Source organism: Photinus pyralis, unplaced genomic scaffold (assembly GCF_008802855.1).
Source record: "Photinus pyralis isolate 1611_PpyrPB1 unplaced genomic scaffold, Ppyr1.3 Ppyr1.4_LG4, whole genome shotgun sequence".
Classification (NCBI taxonomy): domain Eukaryota; kingdom Metazoa; phylum Arthropoda; class Insecta; order Coleoptera; family Lampyridae; genus Photinus; species Photinus pyralis.
Window position 1 is genome coordinate 40,112,544 of NW_022170511.1, and position 25,019 is coordinate 40,137,562.

Here is a 25,019-nt window from a genome sequence, read left to right on the forward strand (position 1 = left end):
CGAATTCAGTTACAGATATAAAAAGGAACATAGTAATTGCTACACGTGCGAGTTTTCTTTAGGTCAATCCATTAGGGTTAGGTCTTGAACGTAAAGATTCATTGAAGCAAGTGACAAGCCAATTTTTACAAGAGGGGAATAATTACAAGGTCGAACATGTAAGGGCTTTTTGGGAGTTGGGACCAAGTTTTCGGAAGTTGATTTTGTCCGGAAAAAGAATGAAGCTCTAGATTTGCGTGCAATTATCCTTAAGTGTTTTGGAGGGAGAACTTTTCTAACGTGAATGCTTTTTGCAGTTCCTAGTGAGCAAATCTTTAGTGGCGAACATTTTGGGGACTATTTTCGGTCGAGCTTTTCTGAACGGTGTTTCTTTCAGTTCCTAACAAGTGTTCCAGTGGAGGCGAATATTCCAGAGATGAATTTACTCGGTTGTAAGTTTTCTTGTAGGCGAATTTTCGAGACGAGCTCATTCGATGATTCATAATCTTTCACAAAATTATAAGGAACTTAAGAGTTGAGTACACTGTGCTTACTCTAAGGGTAAGATTTATTAAACTTATAGCAAACATTCCATAAATCTCGATAGACTTCGAGGCGCCATGAAAGATTAGTCATCGGCGATAAGGAATGTAATTTTTCTTGGAAATATGACGTGTTTTAATCTAGAACATTCCAACAGATTCGACAACACTCGGGTTTACTAATTAAGCAAATCGAATTGGATTTCAGAACAGTTCTGCTGCTATAAATTGTGTGTTCGTAAGTGATAAATAATATGTTTACTGTTACAAATTAATCAATTTCAATACTGTTATAAATTTATTGTTAATTAGTTGAAATAAATAAAGCACGTAATTACATTACAAAATTATTTCTTTGGGGTACAGCTTTTTCTTGGAGAAATTCGGTGGGGGGCGAGAGAGATAATTTCGGGGGTCAGGATCAAAATCAGTGGCGGCGAGTTGCCTTTGGAATACATTTTCGGACCAACCGGGGCGAATGTTGTCACAAAAATACAAGGGAATTGAATACATACTTATACATAGCTCTAAGGGAGAATCTTTAGTGGTCCAGGTTTTTTGAACGCGCATTTTACTTTATGATCGGATCTAATTTTTCAAGGTGAACTTTCCTGCAACGAAATCCAAGAAAAAACTTTGTATAAATCAGTAAAATTCAGAGCTTTCCCTTCGTCTAGGGGGCCCGCGATTGGCTTGCACTCTTTACTCTAAAATACTTTTTTTATTTGAGTTATTTGGCAGTTTGCGCAATTGACTGTAATATATTCAAGTTCATCCCGTTTTTTGCATTCCATTTATGATACTTTAAAGCTGTTAACTTTTCAAAAAAACTAGTTAACAATGCTATATTGTTAAATATCCCAAAATACAACTAATACTTACCGTTCCAGTTGAAGAACGTCCCAAACTTACCTTTTTAGTAATTCTTTCTTGTCGGGTGCGTTTTTTGGGTGGCAATTTCCGATTACGAAAGGCACATACTAGCCAACAAAGAATGAAAAAGAGAAAGAAATAAAAGTATATTTGAGAACTTTTAATCAAAACTTAACATCGCAATTTTCTCTAGAGCACCAAAGCCTATTTAAGTGAAAAAAAAAATATAAAAAATAAGGCACAATAACAAACATTCTTTATAGATTCATACACCAAGATGTTTATACTAATATTATCTATACCAACAATATTAATGCAATAGCCGATTCAAGTACGTATTTTGTGCTAATCACAAATGTTTAATAAAATAAATAACACTATTCTACCACCATTATTTGTGCATTTTATTAAAATTTAACTTTTATCTATATATTATTATTATTTACATTTAAACGCGTTTTTGTACCTATATACAAGTCTTGGAAATTAGCACCACTTTTATCAGCTATTTGTGTCGAGGTTTAATCCACCCTAATACCATCCGACGCTATTCATTTATTGCGGTTTATAGTAGTATTCTGTTTGTTAATATTAAGAGATTATGAACTTTTTGTGTGTACCCGTTAAAAGAAAGTCTGTCTGGATAAAGAACGTTTAGCGCTTACGCAAGTTTATTAAAAAAAATATGGTTGTAAATTCGCCGACAACCTTTAAATATTAAAATATTAATAATTGCTTTATTGCGCTAATTTTTTACTTTCATAGTTAGGGTTACAAAATCTTAGTTTCACCGAAATTGCTTTTTCAAAAGTGTTGGCAATCGTCACTAACTATATAAATCAAAGGTAATCATAACGTTCTTTTTAATTTCACGTGAGTGAATTAAAAGTGAGCAAATTTCCAAGAATGTTCCCCTTCAGCAGTTTGCCAATAGAGCTAAATTCGTACCTAGTTGTAACCACGATAATCTCACTTGTAAAACAGAACAAAGCATTGTTTCTGATCACTCACTAAGATCATTAAACTGTATTGCACTTTCAGATCTAGGTCAGTTTGGGAAAAAAATGTTATAATCACAAGATGACGGCGGTTTCATCATCCGCATTAAACCAATCGGAGCACATAAATTCCTTTACAGGTCACATTAAGGGTCCCACAGGTACCGGCACGATTGGATGCGTTGTTACTGGGGGTTGGTGCTGATTTTGCTGTATAATACCCGTATGGGGTTGCTGATGCAGAATCGGCCCTTCCTTGTGATGCAACTCTTCGCGTTTTTTTACCTGTTTGCGCTCTTTCGCTCTGCGATTTTGAAACCAGATTTTTACCTGGCGCTCCGATAGTCCCAAATTTGACGCTAGCTCCGCTTTACGCCTGATGGTGATATATCGGCTGTAATAAAACTCTTTCTCGAGCTCGACCCTTTGGTGATCCGTGTAAACTACCCGGTATTTATCTTTCGTTCGAGTTTTACCTGAAACAAAGAATTTACGCCGTAAATTTCATCCGTTCACGTTTGGAATTGCCAAGGCGAATAAGACAAGAGCCGTGCTTATTTAAATTATTTACTAAATATAATCAGATTAACATATCATTGCACTTAGTGATTGCACTTAAAAACTAGCTAGCAATAAACAGATCAAATATAATAATCACATCAAGGCTTCACCCGGGAGAGCTTCGAGTTCATCTTTGACGTCCTTATGATAGCCATCATTCTTGTCATCCTTATGGAAGGCTTCTGGAAGGTAAAACGTTGGCTCTTCCTTCTCCTTGCGAAACGGTTCGGGCGCAAGAAACGGATGATGCTGATTTCTATGCATGTGATTAATACTTTCGGTTTTCACGTCTTCCATACGCTTCTTTATCATTCTCCTGTCTTTCGCTCGACGATTCTGGAACCAAATCTTCACCTGCCTCTCGGTCAAACCCAGGATACCGGCCAGCTCAGTTTTGCGATTCAACGTCAGATACTTATTGTTAAATATGAACTCCTTCTCCAACTCTAAACGCTGACGGTCCGTGTAAACAATCCGGTACTTTTCCTTAGTCCTTGTCTTTCCTATAACAACAGAGAAACGCGCTCAATAAATTATCTAAATTAAATGAGCTTAAATTTAAACAAAATGGTGCAAATATGTATTAGGTAAATAAAATTTCAAATAAAAAATTGCCGACTATTTATTAAACTTAGTGTACATAATGAAACAATGACTTAAGGAACTTAGGTCTATAAGTAAACTATATTTATATCTAACCAGGAGCGTAATTTACAATCTTTTCTATACTTACCGCCAGAATTCAAAACACTAAGCACCGTTGGACCATATTTCGCCGAATTACTTACTACCATGAAACCTACGTCCGTAATTTCCACTGAGTTTGAAAAACGGAAAGGTAATCAGATGCGTCACGCGGGCAAGAATGAAATACACTCTCGCTTATCGTTTCAGTAAATGTTTGTTCTGTTTTTGAAATGAAGGAAGTTTGAAAAATTACAGGTCGTTAAACCGCAAGGTGGGGAGTGAGCATCCATCCAAAATACTGCCGTGAAATTGGCATTCCACTGACACATTCACTGCCTGTCATTCGCAAATAGTTTTCGTCTTCAGAGTCTACACAACACTCTTCCATACAATTTAAAAGTTGATTCTGATAATGATAGTCTTGCGTTCCTTTCATGTGGCTCCATTGAAAGATGCTAAAAAACAATAACACCATTTGTAATTGTCGTTAAGAAAGGAGCTTGCATTATTTTTGACATCAAGGAAGCCAATTTTTCAAATTAAGAATATGCCAATCGGACTATAAAATAGCACTCATTTACTCATTTGCTCCTCTCTTGACACTTTAACCACAACTCCCGAAATCTAAATGGAGCCTTGAGAGGGTTTAGATTTGATTATGTGGGGATGAACAAAAAGCGTACATTCAGTTTCAAATTGAATGCCTTTACAACAATTATTATGCAATTTAAAATTTTAGGATTTACCCCGTTCAAACACAAAGTTAACGTGTTCGGGTGGTTTTGATAATTCACCCTCTACTAGACGAAGATACTTCTGTTGCGATTTTGATGTGCCGCCCATAGCCGTACATTCATGTGTTCATTTCCCTCGAGGGAGAAGGACATTTTGTCCGCTCTTCAAACCACTATTTACTGTCTATTTGCACGGTTATAGGGGTGGTTGTGTGAATCTCTGATAATCTGGTAATTCTGAAAAGTTAGCAACTGGCCTAAGGTTGGTTCAAATGCTCTGAATCCTGCTTGGTCGACGTACTTCCAATATATTTATGCTAGGAATGTTGCTTTTTTAAAAAGTAATTCATATTTAAGATTCGAAATTTAAACGAAATCGCCAACATTAACAATTAAAAATGCAATACTTAACAGGAATTCAATGCAGCAAAGTAAATGTACAGTTTTGAGTTTGAAAACGCTTTGAGGAAAACGTAATTCTGAAAAAATAACAACGAACATTTGGAAAACGGGAACATTGCGGACTGAGGAAATTCTCAAGAAATAAGAAAAGAATGTTTGGGCAGTAAAAAGATCTTATGGAAATTAGTATATATTCTTCGCATAAGAATTGGGACACTTAAGTCATTGCACGAAGCTTTTGAGAAAATTACAAGAAATTCTAGGACATTATAAGAATTTTTTACTCATTCAATGTACTATACGAGGTATCCACGCGAAAACTCAAAATTGACCCGTTTGGTGTTTTAAAAGATATCCACATGAAATTGTGAAATCTCATCAAGGAAGTAGGGGGAAAATTAGTACCTCAACCTGATATTCGCTACACCCAGCCACCTCCGGTCCAAAAATTCAAATGACGCCCTTAATTTTTGTTCACGAATTCTGAGAGACCGTAGTTTTTATTACATTTATTGATGAACTTTGTAAGACCCTTTGGACAGTGGACAAGTGTCGAAATAATTAAAGCAGATTGTAAAGAAAAATACAATTTGTCAGAAAACAAAAAATAAAACTTATCGCCAAAAATACGACTTATTTATTTTTTTTGTGTCCATATTAAATGTCTGAAATCTGAACTGAAATGAAAAAGGGAGGAAAAGAACCTTTAAGAAAATCCTCACGGACGACGTATGTAGGCAATTTTAAGGAAAAAGGATCTAGAAGAATAAGGATAGATTTGAGGTTCTAGATTTAGAGAATTATCAGGAATTCTAGGAAAATGAAAACGAAATTTTTGTAAATTAAAAAGGAAATTTTAAGGAAATGCACTTCTGGCTGTTGTTGCACCGCCATCTCCACCTCATTCTGCATAAGGGAATGCAGCAGGTTCGTTGTTGCTTTTTCTTTTTAACAGCAACATTCGAAGCAATAACTAAGCTGCGGGCACTATCATAATCATATTTGAATTTGTCATTATATGAACTGAACATGAAGTTAGCAATCTTTGTAGTTTTGAATGCAGGTCAAAATTGGAAATATAACACTGAATTGCAAGAATAATTGCAAGGAAATAATAGCTCAGACTCTAAACAAGAAAATTGCAGAATTCTTTTCTGTAAGCACGTGCACGCGCAATTTTAACAGTATTCAATATCTCGCAGCAGAAATTTCTTGTAAAACTTGCAGATTTTTGATTGGCAAAGCAGTTCAGGACAATCGTGGCAAGAAGCCTACTGATTTATTCCTAAAAAATAAAATCCAAGCCCACAAACTTATACTCGTAGTCACCTCACTGAAATTTTTCTAATTTGTAGCGCATTTTTTCAACATTTATTTGTAAAAAGGTAGCTTTTAATCTCACTTTGGCCGGCTGGCTGGTTAGCAGCAAATGCGGGCCCGTAGAAGAACGCTTGTAGATAGACGAGTCCCTTTGATCTCACACGAGGACTTTTATCATTTTTTTCATCAAGTATTATTCATTGTTTCACATACAGCGCCATGGCGAAATTTATTTTTTCTGAAACTACTTTCATCTCTAAAAAGGGCAAAGAAAGTTCTTCTCTTGTGAGGAAAGTAAAAAACAATCTCTAAGGACATTTAAAATTGAAACATAGATTGCTATATGTGCCAAACTTCATTATTGTAGACGATACTTTTTGAATTTTGATTGTAGTATCAGAAAAAATTATGTGTAAAACTTGAGAAGAAAACTATCATTCAATTGATACACTCGCTACGCTCATTAAATTTTGAACTAGAATTGAAAAATTCCACTTTCTTGTCTAGTTGTACAAATAACTATTACCCGCTTAGTTTTGGCGGAAAAACGATTCTAAAGTGGGGGTGCTAACTTGCAATCAAGTTACCCCCATAATATAATTTCTTTACACAAACATTTTTGTGAGAACAAATTAGTCCTTAATATATACGTTGCATTTCTTTTTGTTAATTCTAAAAATATTACCCTTTTTTAGTCAAAAATTGTTTAAACAATGTGTAGCTATCGATGCAACTAAGAAAATTTCAATCGGAAAAAGCGGGGCTGCTAGGTTGATATCATGTTAGCACCCCCACTTTAAAAACTGGTTTTCCGGCGAAACTGAGCGAGTACAAATTCTAATTTTGTGGGTACAAATTAGTCTTTAATTAGTCCTAAATTATATGCATATTCTTATTTGATTTGCGCAGAGTGGGGGTGCGGGGTGTGCCAACTTTATGGACCTGCAAGATTCATCAAGTACAACACAGCAAGTTTGCTACTGACTCTTAGATAACTAAGTGCAATAAAAAACTACACGCAATTTTATTTTATTGTAGGTATTCAATGGCGGTTGGGGTAATGGGCCAATTAAGTAAGGGCTCTAAGTTCCATACTTTTTTCAGAATTAATGCTCTTACTTCAGTAGTGGGGGTTTCTGAACTGTGATCGTTTAGAGGCGATGAAGGTTTCAAAGTCTAAGTCTCTTTTTTAACTTTAACCATCATTCATCTCCAGGTGCGAAAGGGGTTCTAGTACGAAATTTTGGCATTCTCGATAAATCCTAGCGCAACACAAATTTTCAGAATGTTCTGATATGAATTTGCGTACATTTTTTTCACATCAATGTAGGTGTGCGGTACGAGTTCAAAATCTTGTGGTATTTAAGAATTCTTGAGAATTGTTTGACATAAATGGAAAGTGCACACTCAAAAAATGAGGTTAAATTCTGTTCCCCTAGTTTGATACAGCGAATTAAACCTATAGTCCAAAGCTGATACGTTTAGTTTTAGTTCCAGAATGGAATACTATTTTTTATTTTTGTTATCTGCAATTATAAGATGTGGAAAGATGAAGTGACGGTTTTACCGGATACGCAGTTTTCGATTTTCTGAGCGATATTGCAAAATTATTATCAGATAATAGCGCATCCTCCAAAGGATTGCCTATACTGGAAGTTTTCAGCATGAAGATAAGCGCATTAAATGCCAGAGTATATCAGATATTGCATTCATTTAAGATAAATCCCCTTCCTATTTCCAGACCCAGAAGCGAAAGAAACGAAGAAATGAATTTTATTTATTTATTGTTTCTCTTGTTCTAGATCCCCCAATGCGACCCGCATAATGTTTTTTAGAGGTGCCCCTATAGAAGGTCTTAAGTGTTCTATAGATATACTACTCCGGTATTTACCTTACGAATTAGGAAAACTTCAAGAAAACCTAATTCGGAGTAGCCGGTGGAATGCTCGAAACTGACCTAATGAAATTCCCAGCTCTGCTAATAAATGTATTTGTAATATTTTTATAACATACTAATCAGGTGAAGAACCCATTATGTTACCCGCACATATAATAAATCTCTAGATGAGACATTTCTCTAAATTGAATATTTTTTTAGAAATTCTTGGTGTTGGCTTCTAACCAATGGTAGAGAAACAAAAAATCCAACTTTTAGAATTTTTGTCTGTTTATTTGTTCCAGCGTCAGATTAGTCAATTTCATTTCAGAAAATATCAATTGTAATTCAGATCAGATCAACTTACTTGCAAGTACAGGTACCTTGACGTCAATATATTCGTATCCAGAGGTATTCTGATAGTTAAAGGAAAATAACGAATTCTGAATTATAATTGATACATTCTCCATTACAAATAACGGACTCTGAATAGTAATTTACACTATCTGATATACAAGTCACTAATCTGAATTATAATTTACGTTTTCCGAAATTAAATTTACTAATCCGAATTACATGTGATGATTTCTCAAATTTAATTTACTACTCTGAATTATATTTAACATTTTTGGAAACCAAATTAACTAATCAGTCTTCTGAAATATATCTTAGGTTTCTGAAATACATTTGTCTATGAAGTGTTCCATCTTGTGTTGAATGATAAAGTAATAAAGATTTCAGGTACTCAAGTAAATTTATTAGATTTCTTTAGCCTAAAGAAGAGTACCTGAAATCTTTATTACTTCTGAAATACACTTGAAAAAGGTTTAGTATCATGATTCCATGCGTTTGGTCCGTTTTTTTAAGTACGAGTATATACATAACCCATTTAAGAAAAAATCTCTATGCTTTAAATCTGCTGCTCGGGATTTTTTAGTCAATCACCCATACTATTCGGTGGACGAGTATTTGAATGCAGGATTGTGTTACAATGTATGTTTGTCTGTTTTGTTTTATTGCTCATAATGTCTATCTACATTAATTTAATATGTTTTGACACGCCGATGTTACCTATTAATCTAACGGCAAAAAATATTGCTTTGTGAAATTCTAGTCAGTACCGCAGGGATCTCCTCTGAAAATATAGAAAGTGGCCTCATTTGTTTTGCCCAAAAATATAATGAAATGAATTTAGAAAATATTTCAAAAGGTCGCGTCAAAAGAGTCAGACGACATTCTAAACACTGAAAGTATTAAACATAAAACGTGTTGGGAACCCAAATTCTTCCAATTCCCCCACTGATTTCGTCCAAATAATGTGAATATAGATTTACGCAGATTAAATGTACCAATTGACAGATTTCTAAAAGTCCTACTTTAGAAATGAAATGATGAAGCTAGATCTGGGAGGGTGTCCGCACAGAAATAAAAAGATGAAGATTGAAAAGTTACACGTATATGTAGTAAACAGTAGAGGGTTCAGAATACAGTTCACAACGTTAGCCTCCCACCCCCTTCTTCGAGTATCCCCTCACCCTCAAGGTACGTGCACTCGTATAGTGTTCCGATTAACGGTAACATCCCTGTTTTCCAACACACAGGTTATCCACCTGCAGATTGCGACAAGGATGCCACTGTTTTGTACGTCTTATAATTGATTTTAAAGAGGAGTTATCGAACGAACGCCCTTCTCAATATTGGCACCGGGGCGCAAATATTGTTGTTTCAACCCCAGAGGAACCACTCAACCGTAAAACGGTGACTTGTTTTTTCTTCAAGATCTAACTGATCTAAGAACTCATCCAGTGCAATTCCCTTGCGAATGAGTGACTGCTCCGTCACTCAGGCAAAAGTTATAGACCAATTTCGAAAAAAAATTCAAAGGGCTGTAACTTTTGAACTAGTCCCCCAATCTTGGAACTGTTTGAAATTATGGATTCTACAGACCACATTTTATAAGAAAATTTTTTTCCGGGTCGATCCGAGACAATTTTTTCTTCGGGGCTCAAAAAAAGGCAGTGTATAACCTTCCATTTTTACCAAAAATCGACTACACCAAAATTTCTCGGGAAAACACTTTTTCTTATTAATTTTGGTGCGTAGAATCCAAAACAATTCGTACTTTTTCGATTAGACATCTCGATCAAATGTTATAGACTAGAAACCAATTTCGAAAAAAAATTCAAAGGGCTGTAACTTTTGAACTAGTAGCCCAATCTTGGAATTGTTTGAAATTATGGATTCTACAGGCCACATTCTATAAGAAAATTTTTTTCCGGGTCGATCTGAGACAATTTTTTTTTCGGGGCTCAAAAAAAAGCAGTGTATAACCTTCCTTTTTTACCAAAAATCGACTACACCAAAATTTCTCGGGAAAACACTTTTTCTTATTAATTTCGGTGCGTAGAATCCAAAACAATTCGTACTTTTTCGATCAGACTTCTCAATCAAAAGTTATAGACTAGAAACCAATTTCGAAAGAAAATTCAAAGGGCTGTAACGTTTGAACTAGTAGCCCAATCTTGGAACTGTTTGAAATTATGGATTCTACAGGCCACATTCTATAAGAAAATTTCTTTTCCGGGTCGATCTGAGACAATTTTTTTTCGGGGCTCAAAAAAAGGCAGTGTATAACCTTCCTTTTTTACCAAAAATCGAATACACCAAAATTTCTCGGGAAAACACTTTTTCTTATTAATTTGGGTGCGTAGAATCCAAATCAATTCGTACTTTTTCGATCAGACTTCTCATTCTCCGTACTAATTCACATACCTACTTAAAGGTTTCTGGAACATCACATTATCCCTTGCAATTATCCTTTGTGATCATACTGCAATATAAGAATAGGTTGCCACTGTAATTAAAGTTGGTGAAGTGTTCCATATTTCCTTTACTACCACAACTACTATGTGACTATTTCGGATTTGTGAATAAACGGAACTTGTAAATAATTTATGCTTACTGGTTTGTTGCATTTTGCAAGTAGCAGTTGTAGGTATTTACTATAGTACTATTAACTAAAAAATGGGTGATCAAGAGTTGAAAAATTTCGCAAAAAAAACCGATAGCGTGACCTAAACTAAATAACCACGTAATATTTACCTAATTTCCCTATCTGTAGAGCACAGGGTAATGATAACGGCATGGCTGATCTACAGGATTAATAGCGGCTAGATGAGACGGGGCGGTCTGTTTGATTTTGATAACAAGCTATGCACCTGACAACGGACGTATTGTTATTTTTTCCGTTCATCTAAGGGCCACATGTACCCGCCCCGGCTCAATCTTCTATTTAACTTGAGGATTATATATTGTAGACATCCGACAAGATAAAAGCTTTACGCTAAAATTCTTATCCTCCACTTACAATTTGGTGGTCTGATTCCGTTTTGATTCAAGTGGTGGATTTCGCGCGTTAGAAATTAATGCATGCGCCCGCCGCCGACTTTGGGGCGGTTGCGTACGGGGTAACCGATTGTAAAATGATAACGCATTTTCTCATTTTATGGGTTCAATAAAATCGCCGATTTGTGCAATTTAAACGCGCATATGTTTGGCTCGTCCGAAAGCCGTGTATGCCTACTTTCTTTTACGAGGAAACAAAAAAAATGGCCCAAAAGGTCAAAAAAGAATGGATATTTATGGCGGCTTATTTGAATTTTATAGTATTTAACGGACAAAATTTTTTATAAGTTTCCGTGATTAAGAAAACTTTAGTACCACAAAATGAAAAAGTATTTTAAAGTAGGCCTGGTTGTAAAAATGTTTGATTATAAAACTTTCAAATACGTATGTGAACAAATTGTAATTAATTAATTGCGCTTTTATAATGTTTGAATTTTTTTGAATAATAAAACTATTTTACAGCTTTCGTGTTTTCCACATGTTCCTCTTTGCATATTTTTGACAATCATATTTTATTGTAATTGGTCAAGACAATGGCGCACGAGGATATACTTCATCTTAAAAAATTTCAAAACCCACATTTAGATTTGCAAGGTTCTCAAACGTCTTAAAAAATTTCAGAAGCATAATTTTTAAGGAAAATTAATTAAAATATACATAAACGATTAATTAATTTGACATCAAAGACAATAAAAGCCTACAGTCATAAATTTTTATTAAGACTCTGTAATATTACTTTATAATACAGTCGCCATCATACTTTTCTGATCTGTGGTACAAATGTTGAACAAGAAAATAACCCAAAATAATCACCGCGTCAATTGTAATATTGACAAAGTGATAAATGCGATTTCAATAAAGAAGGAAAAAATGTTACTGGTGCGTTGGGAGCAACAGTCACCCGTACAGAATCAACAATAGCGCAAAGCTTTGTACTGATCGTATCGTTTCTCAAATTGTTGAATTGAAGGTTATGCCATTGCGACAAAAAATAACATTGTAAAATGTGCACAGATATTTAATTAACTGGACATAAAAATAAGAAAACATCAAAGCTGTAAATTTTTATTAGTGCTTAATGTGAGATTCTACGATAAAATACGTTTAGATCTTAGCAAAAGATTTTGGCGATATCTATTGAATTAATTTTAAATTGTTCACAGGGTCGAAAAGGACTGGTCTTCAAAGAAGTACGTATAGTGAGAAGAAGCACGTCAGGCTTTTGTAATAACTAATAGGGTTTGTTTTAGGCCAAGAGACACAATTTTAGATGGACACTCTGTACTTCCAACACAATCTATCTATCTGTGATGAGAATGCTCAATCATATTATCAAATTAGATTAGATGATGGAATCAATTTCGTTGGGGTGGAGAATCCATACAAGATGATCCAAAGTCTGGTAGTCCTCTTGAGGTAAGAACACGGGAGACAATGAAGAGAATTGAAAAGATGGTTTTGACAGGTCGAAGAAATGAAGTTTCATTGCTGCAAGGGAAGTGCACAGATACGCCGATGAACAAAGTGTCCGCCAGATGGATTGGCAAGCTCTTCACACCAGAATAGCCACCTGTCAGAAATTGGGAGGATTTAAAACAAGGTATTTATAATTTTTCAAAAATTATCACTGATGATGAAACTTGGCCTCCCGGGGTCCTCCAATGCAAACGGATTGTTCAGCAGGAAAATTGATGGCAACGATTTTCTGGGATTAATTATACTGTCTTTATTTGGGCATTTTACGGAGGAACAACTGATGAAACAAAAAACAAAGTGAGGAAAAAAATGACAATAATTCATGAAATTAATGAAGATATAGTTTTATAGGCAGACGATAAATACGCAAGATCTAGTCATTTCTTACCGATTTGGAAGGTTAAACAGGGTCAATAATGCCGTTTCCGTGATAACAGCTACACTTTTACCTTATAACAATAGAACGTAAGATTGGTTATCAATTTTAATTTCACGACATTGAATAAACCAGTCCGGTAATTTGTGATGAAACTTACTTTCGTATCATTTTTCGACATTTAACGGGTAGTGCGCGGTGGATAAAGTGCTCCGTCTTCTTCGCGATGTAAATTGTAATGGGTAAGCGTGCTAAATTCAAAACTCCTAACAATTTAGGAACCCTTATTAACTCCCTTGATTGATTAATAGAATTACCTTTCTGGTAGCACAACACACTAGTGCAAATATCTTTTGATTATTTATTAGGGCCGAGGTTAGCTTAAATCTCAAAAAAGATATTTATCTTAAGAGATCAGAAGCAAGTGATCGCTTTTTCCACGTAATAAGAGATTTTTAACAATCAGATTTGTATAGTAGGCGAGTTAAAGACAATAACGGCAGTAAAATTCTAAAATTTTTCTCAAATTCGCTGTAAGGTGCAAAACGCACAATATAATAAACTGATACAATGGAATATTGAAGGATTCACAGATGTTAGCATCACATTTTTAACGATCATTTATTGTAACCTTGCAACGTTGATAAATATAGGCTATAAATAATATAAAATTTGGAATGATAGGACGATTTTAAGGCGTATTGCAGTATTCTGATAGAAGGGTGGAGATTGAATTATTTAAAATGATGTCTTGGACATGGAGATAATACTCTTGGCCTTTTTTCCAACGATCTTTGTGCATGAATAATGATTTTAACATGTTTTAATCAAAAGAAATAAGAATTTAACATCTTTAAATCGCACACGCGCGGTTGTCAAATGTGATGTACTCGTTCGGCATCCAAGATAAGCTTTTATAACTCCAAATTTTGTGTAAAGAATAATTTTGGGTACATTTTGATCTAAAACTTTTGACCTGGACCACAGAGAAGAGTTATAGTGAGTTGTTACACATCTAAGAGTCATAGGGAATAATCTAGCGAAGGTCGAACTCAATATATGATCTATGTAATGAAATATGTTGATTTCAATAGAACCTCAATTCTTGTTGGTAAGGCTTAACAAGTAGGGGGTTTACTATATTTAGAATTTTCAAATTAAAATAGACATGTTTGTTTTAAAATTAATTTATTGTATTGATCCCAGAGTTTTTCCTGTTCTCGTACCGCTCGAAGTCCTATAGCTTTTGTTCCTGTTGATCCAGCTTCCTTACCAGACAATCAATAGCCTCCTATCTTAATGTCCAAAGTACCCGTACACTTTAAAAAGTCGTTAAGCCGCTTGTGAGCAAGAGGCGAGTAGTGTTGTTTTTTCGATTTAAATAACCCTTATGTATATTTCATGCCTTAACGAGAATACAAACATGAAATAATTTTTAATTTCTGATCGAATGACCAAGTACGGAAGTGGTGTAGTTCCAGAGCATTTGTGACTCAGACAGACAGCCAGACAGACAGATATCAAGGGCGCAAAAGTGCACTTTTAATTTTTTGAAGGTGAAAGTGCACTAAAAAGTTATAACACGGACGGACGATACAAAACTATAAAGGATCTGAGGATCCATAATGATCGTTCAATTTTCCAATTTCATTCAGAATGGCAATGTTCCAGACCCACTCAAGAATCTCAGGTATTCCTAGTTCTAATTATCAATTAAAAAAAAGCAGGTCTGTTCATCGTTGTTGAAAGCTTGCTTTCATTCTTCGAACAGATTGTTCTCTGTACTCGTTTGCTTGTACCGTATTCTTACATTACTGCGACTATGGAAACTAGAACTTTATTCAAGATTTTGTCCAATCCTAGGGCGTAAAATCGTGCAATGTTATCCTTTTTCTGTACAAAAATAAAGCTGCAGGTCTATTTCTAACATTTTCTAGGTCTAGTTCATACTCCTTTGTGGTTGGTTCCTTGCTCACCATCCTTTCCGATAACCTTTTCTTTTAATTTCCCAAATTTCATTTCACTCCCATTCTCCTTACGTGGCCACATTTTCCTTTATTATGTTCCCTCTTGAATGTTTTTTTTAAATATTCATAATTTTTTTTTCATTTGCCTTCTGCAATTCAAATTTTCAATCATTCTTAACTTGACTTTCTAAATCAGTGTTAATATAATTCTTCAATGCTCCTTCCATTCCTTTTTTTGTCTCTATATTTTCTTTTGCTTTGCATGTTAATTTTCGTCATCGTTTGCCCAATTGAATTCCACTTAAACAAAGTACTCTACTCAACAATATTACAATAATAATAAATAGTTTATTGGAGTTAATTTGCTATAGAAGGATAATGAGGATTAGCTGGATGGACAGGGTAACAAACGAGAGAAGAATGTGGAGTTGACACATCAGCGTAGCGGGTGGTTCAATTGAACGAGAGTTGAAAAACACTTTCTTCTCAAGTTATACACATATTTTTTTTCTGAAACTATAATCAAAATTGAAAAATTATCGTATGCAATAATGAAGTTCAAAGTTCATGTTTCAATCTTGAATGTCATTATTAAGATTAACGCAGCAATTGCTTTTTACTTTCCTCACTAGAGAGGAAAATCACATTTTATTCACCCTTTTTAGAGACGAAAGTACTTGTTTTTAAAGTAGTTTTCTGCTCTAGTTGTACCAAAAACTTTTTTTATGCTCTTGAACATTGTTCCATACCGTAATATCAATCATGTCAGTATTAGTACCAACTGTTGCTAATATTCCATGTTTTTGATGCTGATGGTACAGCTTCTTAGAAAATTTAACGGCATAATTTACTTGGTGAACCCAGTTTTCTAGCAAAGATTTTTCTATAATGATGTCCGCGGTAAACTCCTAAAAATATTTTAAGAAAGGCTTTAATAGGATCTCTAAAATTCCCTAGGATAAATAAGGATGTTTCAAATAGGATTTAATGTTAAAAAAAATGTCTTCAAAAGTCTTCTGAGTGTAGGTATTTTAATGAAAGTATGTAGTTCACCAGATAAGATTTTCTGAAAGGATTCCTAAATATACTTATTTCGAAAATATTGGGGAGACTTCTAGCAATAATTTTAAAAACCTCGGGTTCTAAGACCGACTAAGGGCCTGTAGAAAGGTTTCTCATGAAGCTTTTGATAGGTATGATTTTTAATAATAGGAGATTTTTCCTAAAATGATATTATTATTTCTAAAGAATTTACTTAAAAATGTTTATGAAAATGCTTTCGACATGTCTTTCAAGATGATTTCTAATAAGATCTCTAGTAAGACAACTAACATGGAAATCTAGAAACAAGATGACTACAAAATTATGAAGACACTTTCTAAGGAGGTTTCGCATACACGTGATTCTAAAAACATTCCCTTTGTCCGTCAGAACAAAACCTCATGCAAGATTTCGAAGAGAATTTCAGCAGATTTTTGTAAAGATGTTTCTTAAAGACATTATTCCCAGGGATTCAATGTAAATTTATAAGATTTCAAGGGGACTTCTTAAAAAGTTTTGTAAGGGTAATTTCTAAGGGTATTTTTCAGGGATTTCAAAACAAAAGATCTCCAGCACAATTTTTTCCAAAAAATTTTAATACTACAAAATTTTTACTTGGGCTAATTCTAATGCTCTTGAGGATTTCTAAAGTTTCTTCGAGATATGTTTAAGAAAATCCACAAGAAGTTCCGCAAGAAGAATGTCAAATACGGTTTCGAAGGTGGTTGGGCTTCTGGGGTAAATTATAGGAAGGGTTCCCACTTCCCAGAAGGTTTATACAATATAGTCTTAGTCTTCACCAGCTTTGCCACGACTATTTGGCTTTACTACAAAATACGTTTAACGATGCAACAATGAGTGACTTAAAGAACCACTCGAATGTAGCTTGTGAAATTGAGTTGCAATACTGCAGACCAGGACAACCAATGGATTATCGTAAAGAAAATGTTTTTATAATTCAGTGTATTTCTGCATTAGTTACCTACAACTAAGTATACGTAGTTGGATTTATATACAATGCTAAAGCTACTAAACTTTAGAGTTACCGAGTGCCTTCCATTTTAAAGTTTAATATTTCTTTTTATGTGCCCTAACGTATTGGTTTTACGCCTACTTTTGAAGTCATAAAAAACTTTACGATTGGGTAAAATTTTATTGTGGAGGTGCCGGTTGCATAACCCATTAAGCGGTATACAATATTATCTAGTCCTGCACATTTGAAAAAGATCCACTTTCACTATTGAAACGCAAAACTAACGGAAAGTGTAATCAAAATCGAAAATCTTAATCGTCCACCTCAGAAGTTTGCCAGTTTCAAAGTCGTAATTTAAAACTTAGCCACTTTGAAAGGTTTTTCCTTCACTTCCTCGATTTTAAAGCGGCAGTTGAGAACGCATCGTAAATTTACCCACGAATTTCTAAACAAGCCATAAAATGCAAAGCGCCTCCTTCTCAAAGTAATTAGAGGCAACGAGAGAAATTTCGCAATTCTTATTACAGAAACGGAAAAGGGTTGACCGGTAATAACATTAAGAGGCGGCGTTGACGTCGGCGGCGTCGTCACGCAGCGAAGAGCGTCATAAAGAGGCATCGTGCCCACTTTATGGCCAGCGACCTCAGCCTACTAGATGTCTATTTAGTGTTTACAACAGCCAAGCGACCGCATTACCTCTTCCTTATTGAATAAATCGAGCGATCCCATCGCCGAATTTGTTTTCTCTTCCGCAAGTCCGAAGAAGCAATTATTTCAAAATTTGTAACGCCTCCCAATGACACGCTTAAAATGGGAAAAGAAAAACGTTGTTTGTGTTGACAAGTATTGATAGATTTGAGTAAATCGCATTAGCTACTGTTTGGCCGTCGTTTTTTGCCTCGCACACTGACAGTTGTTAAATAAATCACGTGCGAAGTGAATTCTTATGGGAGTTAAGAATGTTAATGTGGGCAAAGCGCCTTTTGTATTGTTGTGTGGGTGGGCGTTATGGATAGTCGATCCAAATCAACAGTTCGTAGTTTGTCAAGCGATAAGGGTTTCGCATTTTTCACTTTTCGAGTGGTTGTCAGTACCTATAGGTAATGCTAAATTGTTATCCAATTTGTAGCTACATAAGGGGTAGTGATAGCATATTATGACTTAGCGTCTGTTTTTCAATCTTTTGACAATGAATAAGTTAGATCGCTTCCAATTAGATCTTTTCAGTGATTATCACCTGGTATAATTTAACTTGTTTCATAGAATAAAGCCCCTTCAAGTGCATCCCTTTTAGCTCCATACGCTCACACAAAGCGAATTTCGCTACGATATCTCTACTTGGTTGAGCTTTATAGAACTGAAACGAACAATTTTTCAAAATACAAAACACCAGGAATAATATACGTAACACGCGCTTACATTTTACGAGGCAAAATAACGAGGCTTTTTGCGAATAAGCTCCCGCGCCTTCAGCGGTTTTCCGACGCTGGAAGATCATAAGTTGCAGCTAATGTAGTACGCATTTCATATTATTGAAATTTGAAATAGTCAGGTCCAATCCGAGCTTTGTAGTTTAAGTTTTAGGATCGTTACTGTGTTTTAAACATTAACTTCACTTTGTACCGAACGCTGAATACAGATGCCAATTAATATTGTGAACGATCGATTCTTTATATCCGACTAAATCGATTTTTTAAGTTTTAATTTTTAGTAGAAGCGATTTTTATACAGAAGGATTGAATTCCTCGGCAAGACGCCTTTATACTGGATGTTCCTAAATATGATGTAAATCGGAAAGGGACTAATTCTTTGTCTTATTTTATGACGAAAAGTTCATATAAACGTATAAACGCTTCGTTACCAATTTATACAGGGTATTAAAATTTAAAGTTTTCTCTTTATATCTGCTGTAGTTTTTAGCGCATTTTTCAAAAGGAAAATGAATGCTATTGTCCGCACTTTGTCCGTCTGTACCATCTACTAGTTTTCGTTGTGGTTTCTTTCTTATACGTTGTAGCACAGCCCCGAGACCAGAACGACAAAATATTTTTTGGTTCGTCACTTCCTTTCTGAGTTATTACTGATTCTGTGCGTGGAAAATCCTGTTTTGTCGGTCGCAAGTGGCCACGTTTTTAACTTATTGGGATATTTCGCTCAAATTTCAAATATAAGTTATGGCAAAGGGTAAAATGGTCAGTAGGCACTGGATTTATTTAAATAATCTCTTGTTTTTTTTAGTTTTGAGAGTTGGCATTGAAAATTGTATCCTGTGTTTGAATATGTGTATAGGTAAATTAAAGGTTTAAATTGTAAACGGTACAACTATAACACCTTGTAGACGGTAACAAAGCGTGTGCGGATCTTATAACAAAAAATAACCCAAAGAATTAGCCTCTTCCGTATTTACATCATAATTAAAAACACCCGGTATATAATATTCTTCGGTACGTGTGTGACTGAACTTCTCTTACACAACTGGCCGGATTTTGATGAAATTTTTTAATTTGTCTCTGTGTTTAGATTCACAATTGCGCCCGATCGGATTGTAGGATTTCCTTAAATTCTTTTTTCGCTGACATCGCACTCTGCTGTTTCGCAGATACATGCGTCTAGTCCCTTGCTGAATTTCTGTTATCATATATTCATCAAAATCGAGCATACGAAGTCGCAGGGAAAATCTAGTAATAAAAGTAAGATTCAAGCTTGATGAAGCTGCACCTTATTATTCTAATGGGAAGTTTAATTGTAATTATCTCGGATAATTTATTGCAAACCAGCCGCTAGTGTCTCCTCTCATTTCTTTCAATTTCCTTATTCCAGAGAAAATCTATATTTTCTCTACAATTTCCCTTTTTGTATAACCCCCCCACCAATTTCTAACGAAATACTCGTAACCGTAAGCAACTGCAGTATTCATTTAGAATTTAAAACCCTCTCTCCGCAGGGAGTTTGGCTTTTCCGAACTTTGGGCAGTTGCGACCCCACGGACCCGAGCAGATAAGGAGAGGGTAGCCTAACCCCTCTTTAACTTATTACTTTTGCCGGACATAGCCATTCAAAAAACTTCTTATCCTTCATACCCCCGCCAAAATCTCACGGTTAGAGGCGTGTTATTATAAATTTAAACGAGTGTTCTGGAAATGTGGGTACGCAAAATTAAGGAGTAATTATCATGCTATAAAAAAAAACCAGAAAATTCCCATCATTTACCGAAGATATGCCAGAAAAACCGAAATTTGCCGTTTGGTTTTATTTTTTTCTGATGTTATTTGAACAGATACAAAAAAATTAAAAGCACTTTCCATTGCCCCTTTTTGAGATGAAAAAGTGAGATGAAAAAGTACATACTGTATTGAGTACACATTTTTGCCAACCTGTACCTTTACCTCACATCACGTTATATTCCTAATAAAATATGCTACTCAATACGGTATGTAGTTTTTTACGTGCCGTATAAAAAAATAAAGTTGATGATGATTTCTATGAAATGAAACGTCACATTTAAAATCTGTCAACGTTGTCTTGTAGAGCTCAAAAAGTGGCAATGAGAAAGAATTCGTGCAAGCTGAAACTGAGGCCTTTTCTCGCGATTGGTAGCTTGAAAGGTTTTAGTAGTCTCTTTATAAACATCGCCGCTAATTATAGTGCTCTTTTTCATGTACTCAATCGATGGAATCGCTTTGCAATCCCAACAAACCGTTGCCATCATTTCCCGGCTGAACACTGCGTTTGAATTTTATTGTTGGCACCCATGCATCAATTCTTGTTTCATTGGAGCATCCCAGTGATACATCCAGGTTTCATCATCAGCAGTAATAAATTTTCCAATTTCGATGTGTTCTTTAAAACATCCCAATTTTCCTGGAAAATTTCTGTTTTGGTTTAAAATTCAGCTATCTTAGATTTAAGATAAAATCCAACCATCAAGATAAGGCGTTTAATGCATTTGAAAGCTTTTTCAACTCCAAATTCACGTATATTGAAATATTGAATTGTTACACATCTAAGAGTCATATGGAATAAGTACGCACCCGATACATGAGGGAGGGACTGAAATATGTCGATTTCTATTATATTGAGCCCACAGTAATAGCGTCCTACCTTAATGTCCAAAGTACCCATGCACCAAATTTCAACACCCTCAACCACTTTTAAAAGGAGCTATAGCGCACACGCACGGTCAGACCGGCGAACGGACAGACGGCCAAAAATTAAAAGCTATATAAAAAGTATCTGAGGATTTTAACTAAGAGTTATAGCGAACACAGACGAACGGGCGGAGAAAACGGACGAACAACCATGCAAAACCATAAAGGATTTGAGGATCCTTAATAATCACGAGAATCCACTTTAATTTTGTTGAAAGGCTACTGAACTATCAAAGATGTGTAGGTATTATTTGTTAAACAAAAGAATGCAAGTTCTTTCCAAAGCACTCTTCGCAAAAACCGTTGTTCTATATTTTGACAGTATCTTAAAGTTGAAGCATATCATATGATTGATCGTTGTAATCACAAAAACGTTAAAAAAATGCTAAAATCCAATATGGCTGCCATAAGAAATAAGTTATCTACTGTAATTGTCAAGTCTAGAGTGCCTTGAATTTTTCGACAACATATTTGGATTCCTCAATCCTCATAAATAAGTGCTTTAATAATGTTTTACTTTAAAACGTCCACTTTTTGTCGTTTTCGAAATAAAAGGGAAAATTGAAAATTTCGGATATTTGAAAAATCCGGCAACCTCTGAAGACATCCGAATTTTCGTACCGGCATATTATTGGGCACCAAAATACGCAAATTTGCCCCAATTTACATACATAATTTAAAGGGAACGTTTCCATCTAAAGTTGCAATACGGTCTAAATCAAATATATTTATGTCAAATTGCCGAAACATTCAATCCTTGTCGTTGCCACTCAATTAATTTTTTAATTGTGAAATGGGATTTCAAAAATTGACTTGCGGTGTGGGGGAGGGGAGGGGGTAACTTTGTGGACGTGTATAAATACAGAAGAACTGAGAGTTCTTTCCGGTGACTCAAAATTCTTCTGTAAGAAAATGGCCAGGTTGTAAATGAAACGTCTGGTATCCGAATGCTCTTACTGAAAATCGTATGTGATTCTTCGTATCTTGTTAGAATGGATATGGGCGAGGGGAGACCTGATCTCAAGATCTCGGCGAAGTGTTTCTCCTAAATCTCTTTTAAAACACATGTACTAAATGCAGCTGTTATTTAATACAAAAAGGTTCAAATCAAAACCCCCTTCTTACAAGTGCGATTTAGTTACATATATCAACAAGATCTTTAATCCGGTTCATATTCAATGGCGTTGATCCTTGAACACGTAGAAATCGATTGGCGATCCCCTAACAAACCAAGTCCATTTTGTGTGAAACCATCTCCAAACCAATGAACTTAAAATAAAAGTAAATTTTTGGTGCAACCACAAGGCGGAAAGTCCAGAATGTAATAACGAGGCACAAAAAGTATTCGGGGTTAATTCGAGGAATCTGTAGAAATGCAGAATCTCAAGGATCTATATAGATCAAAGAATCGGCAGGATCTAAACCTGAAGGATTGAAGAAAGATTTCGAAGAATCTCTTGTTTTGTTAATATTTATTGCTTTAATTTAGTTACTTATTTTAGTGGCAGCTGTGATTAAATTACGATTCGAACAAAAAACGTTAGTTTACAGTATCTACTACGCCTGTGACACTGTCGACACGTATAATATTGCAGTATATAGACTTTATGAAATCGTCTATATCCCGCATGTTATATACGCGATCATTAGTGAATATATTGAGTTTTTGACCTAAAAGACCTTGTGAAAACTGCCAATGTTTCGACTTTTTCCACGAAGCAAACTTATTTTTCCAATTCGTTGGGAGAAAAAGCTTACCCCCGGGAAACCAAGGATGGAAATAGTTTGATCAGCATTTAGAACAATTTTAACGGAACGCACTGCCATTTTACCATTAAAAATGTGTTGTTTGGTACCTGGTAGTTTCGAAAAATCCTCCTGAGCCACAAGCCGTTTAGACTTTCTCAAGTTCCCAAAAGAAACAGTTGACTATCATCATGTTTTTGTAATTAATTAATAATATGCTCGCATTCCTACATCAATACAAACCGTATTTGCGGAAACTCTTCCATTTATTAGTATGCGTGTAATTTTTAAAGTAGCGAAAATTGTCATATAACTTGTCTATTGCTTTGTGGTTTGGTGCGTAAAAAACAAAAGGGCTACATAAAGCAGTAGGGGTTTATTCTCGAAAATAAATTGATCATATCAGCGACGCAACAAAAGGCGTAATTCGGAAAACAAGAATAAACGTTAAACTTAACGCGTCCTCATATAGACATAACAATTAATGATATGACAGCCGAAGGCATTTAATGCGTGAAATTGGTAGTTATTTGTCATTCATAACAATGAAGCAATTACCCTCGTCCCCGGCCTTTTCACTTCTAGCATCGGGGCAATTTTACGAACATCACAATAAATATAAGCGCATTTGTTATGTGGATGGTGTAGTTGTCTATCCCTTAGGAAGTTTGTTACATAGCAAATTGAGAATGAAAATGGTGTTAGAGGTTGCTAACGTGGTGTGTTTGTATAACGGTGGCGCCTCTGTATCGTAGACCGCATGATAATTGCTAGAGAGGGTGAATCTGTAAATCCCCACAGTTTGCCTTTATTTGTCCCTGGAGGTCCATTGCCACTATTACACTGTCGCGCTGTTATTTCCCGTAACTATATCGCGAATGCGCGCAAGCTTTTACTAATTTTCAGTACAATTTATGTTGATAATACCGCTACAACCGTCGCACTATCAACCCCTATTTTTTATACAGTTTCAACGGCGCGCGTTACTGTTACAGGAACTTTGAACATTTGTAATTGCAACCATGTCTATTTCGACATTGTTGAAACACAGAACTACAGAGATAAATTTGAAGAATACTTTAAATTTCAGTCGGTTATTAAACAAATTCCTTTAAAAAAGTAAGATGAATTGTAAACAAAACGTAAACAAGCTATTTTCAAACTCTGACGAATACCTGAAGCATTGGAGGTGTTTATTCAAAAACTAACAATAACCTTGTGGGGAAACAAAGAATTGGGAATTATGAACGACGGGTTTATTACCCCAATATATTATGTATCTAAAAACAAATTTAATCCCTTTTGTTTACTACTCATATTGAGATTCTTCTATTTTTAAGGAAACTTGTAAATTGCTAAATACCAAAGAATTAAAATCTACGGCATATTACCACAAAACTTGAAAATACCAACAAACAACTAGACTATAGACGGATTCAAGGAATAAAACAATATCACTCACTTGCAGCTTCCCTATTGCAGATTCCCTATTGTGGTTTCTCGCATTCGAATTTGTGTTCCGAAAACTTTCCTCTTTAATGAACGAAATACAACTACCTTCAATGGGGGTTTACAGTATATTTGAATTCCGTAGTTCTAATTTAATAATAATAATTTGAAGATCATCCCTTAGAATTAAAATACAGACAAGTTGCTTGTTGTGATGCCAGCAGTAATTGCGTGAAATTGAAAGTGCAAGATGATGTACGATTGTAAAGGTAAAGAAAGTAATTTTAAAAAAGAAATTAGGAACGCATCGCTGAATAAGGTAGACTCTATTTTTGAAAGGTCCTAATAAAATGATTCAAAACGGCATCCCAAATCTAGATAGCTCCAAAAAATTGTTTTGGGGGAATTTTTTTTTCATAATTACTGGGGGAGATGTGATGGGTGCATATAAATAGGAATTAACAAA

At 35.0% G+C, this 25,019-nt stretch overlaps 1 protein-coding gene across 4 annotated transcripts in view; it reads right to left on the minus strand.

The window, feature by feature from the left end:
• Positions 1-1,934: 1,934 nt before the first annotated feature.
• Positions 1,935-25,019, minus strand: part of LOC116168163 (homeotic protein caudal-like) — a 38,628-nt gene continuing 15,543 nt past the window's right edge. For 2 of the 4 annotated variants that reach the window (XM_031483841.1, XM_031483840.1), the window contains one exon: positions 1,935-2,868. In XM_031483841.1, the coding sequence (XP_031339701.1) occupies positions 2,534-2,868 (335 nt within the window). In that variant the 3' untranslated portion in view covers positions 1,935-2,533. Of the gene's footprint in view, positions 2,869-2,945; positions 3,457-25,019 lie in introns of those variants that run through there. The other 2 variants (XM_031483839.1, XM_031483838.1) reach the window with 1 other exon arrangement.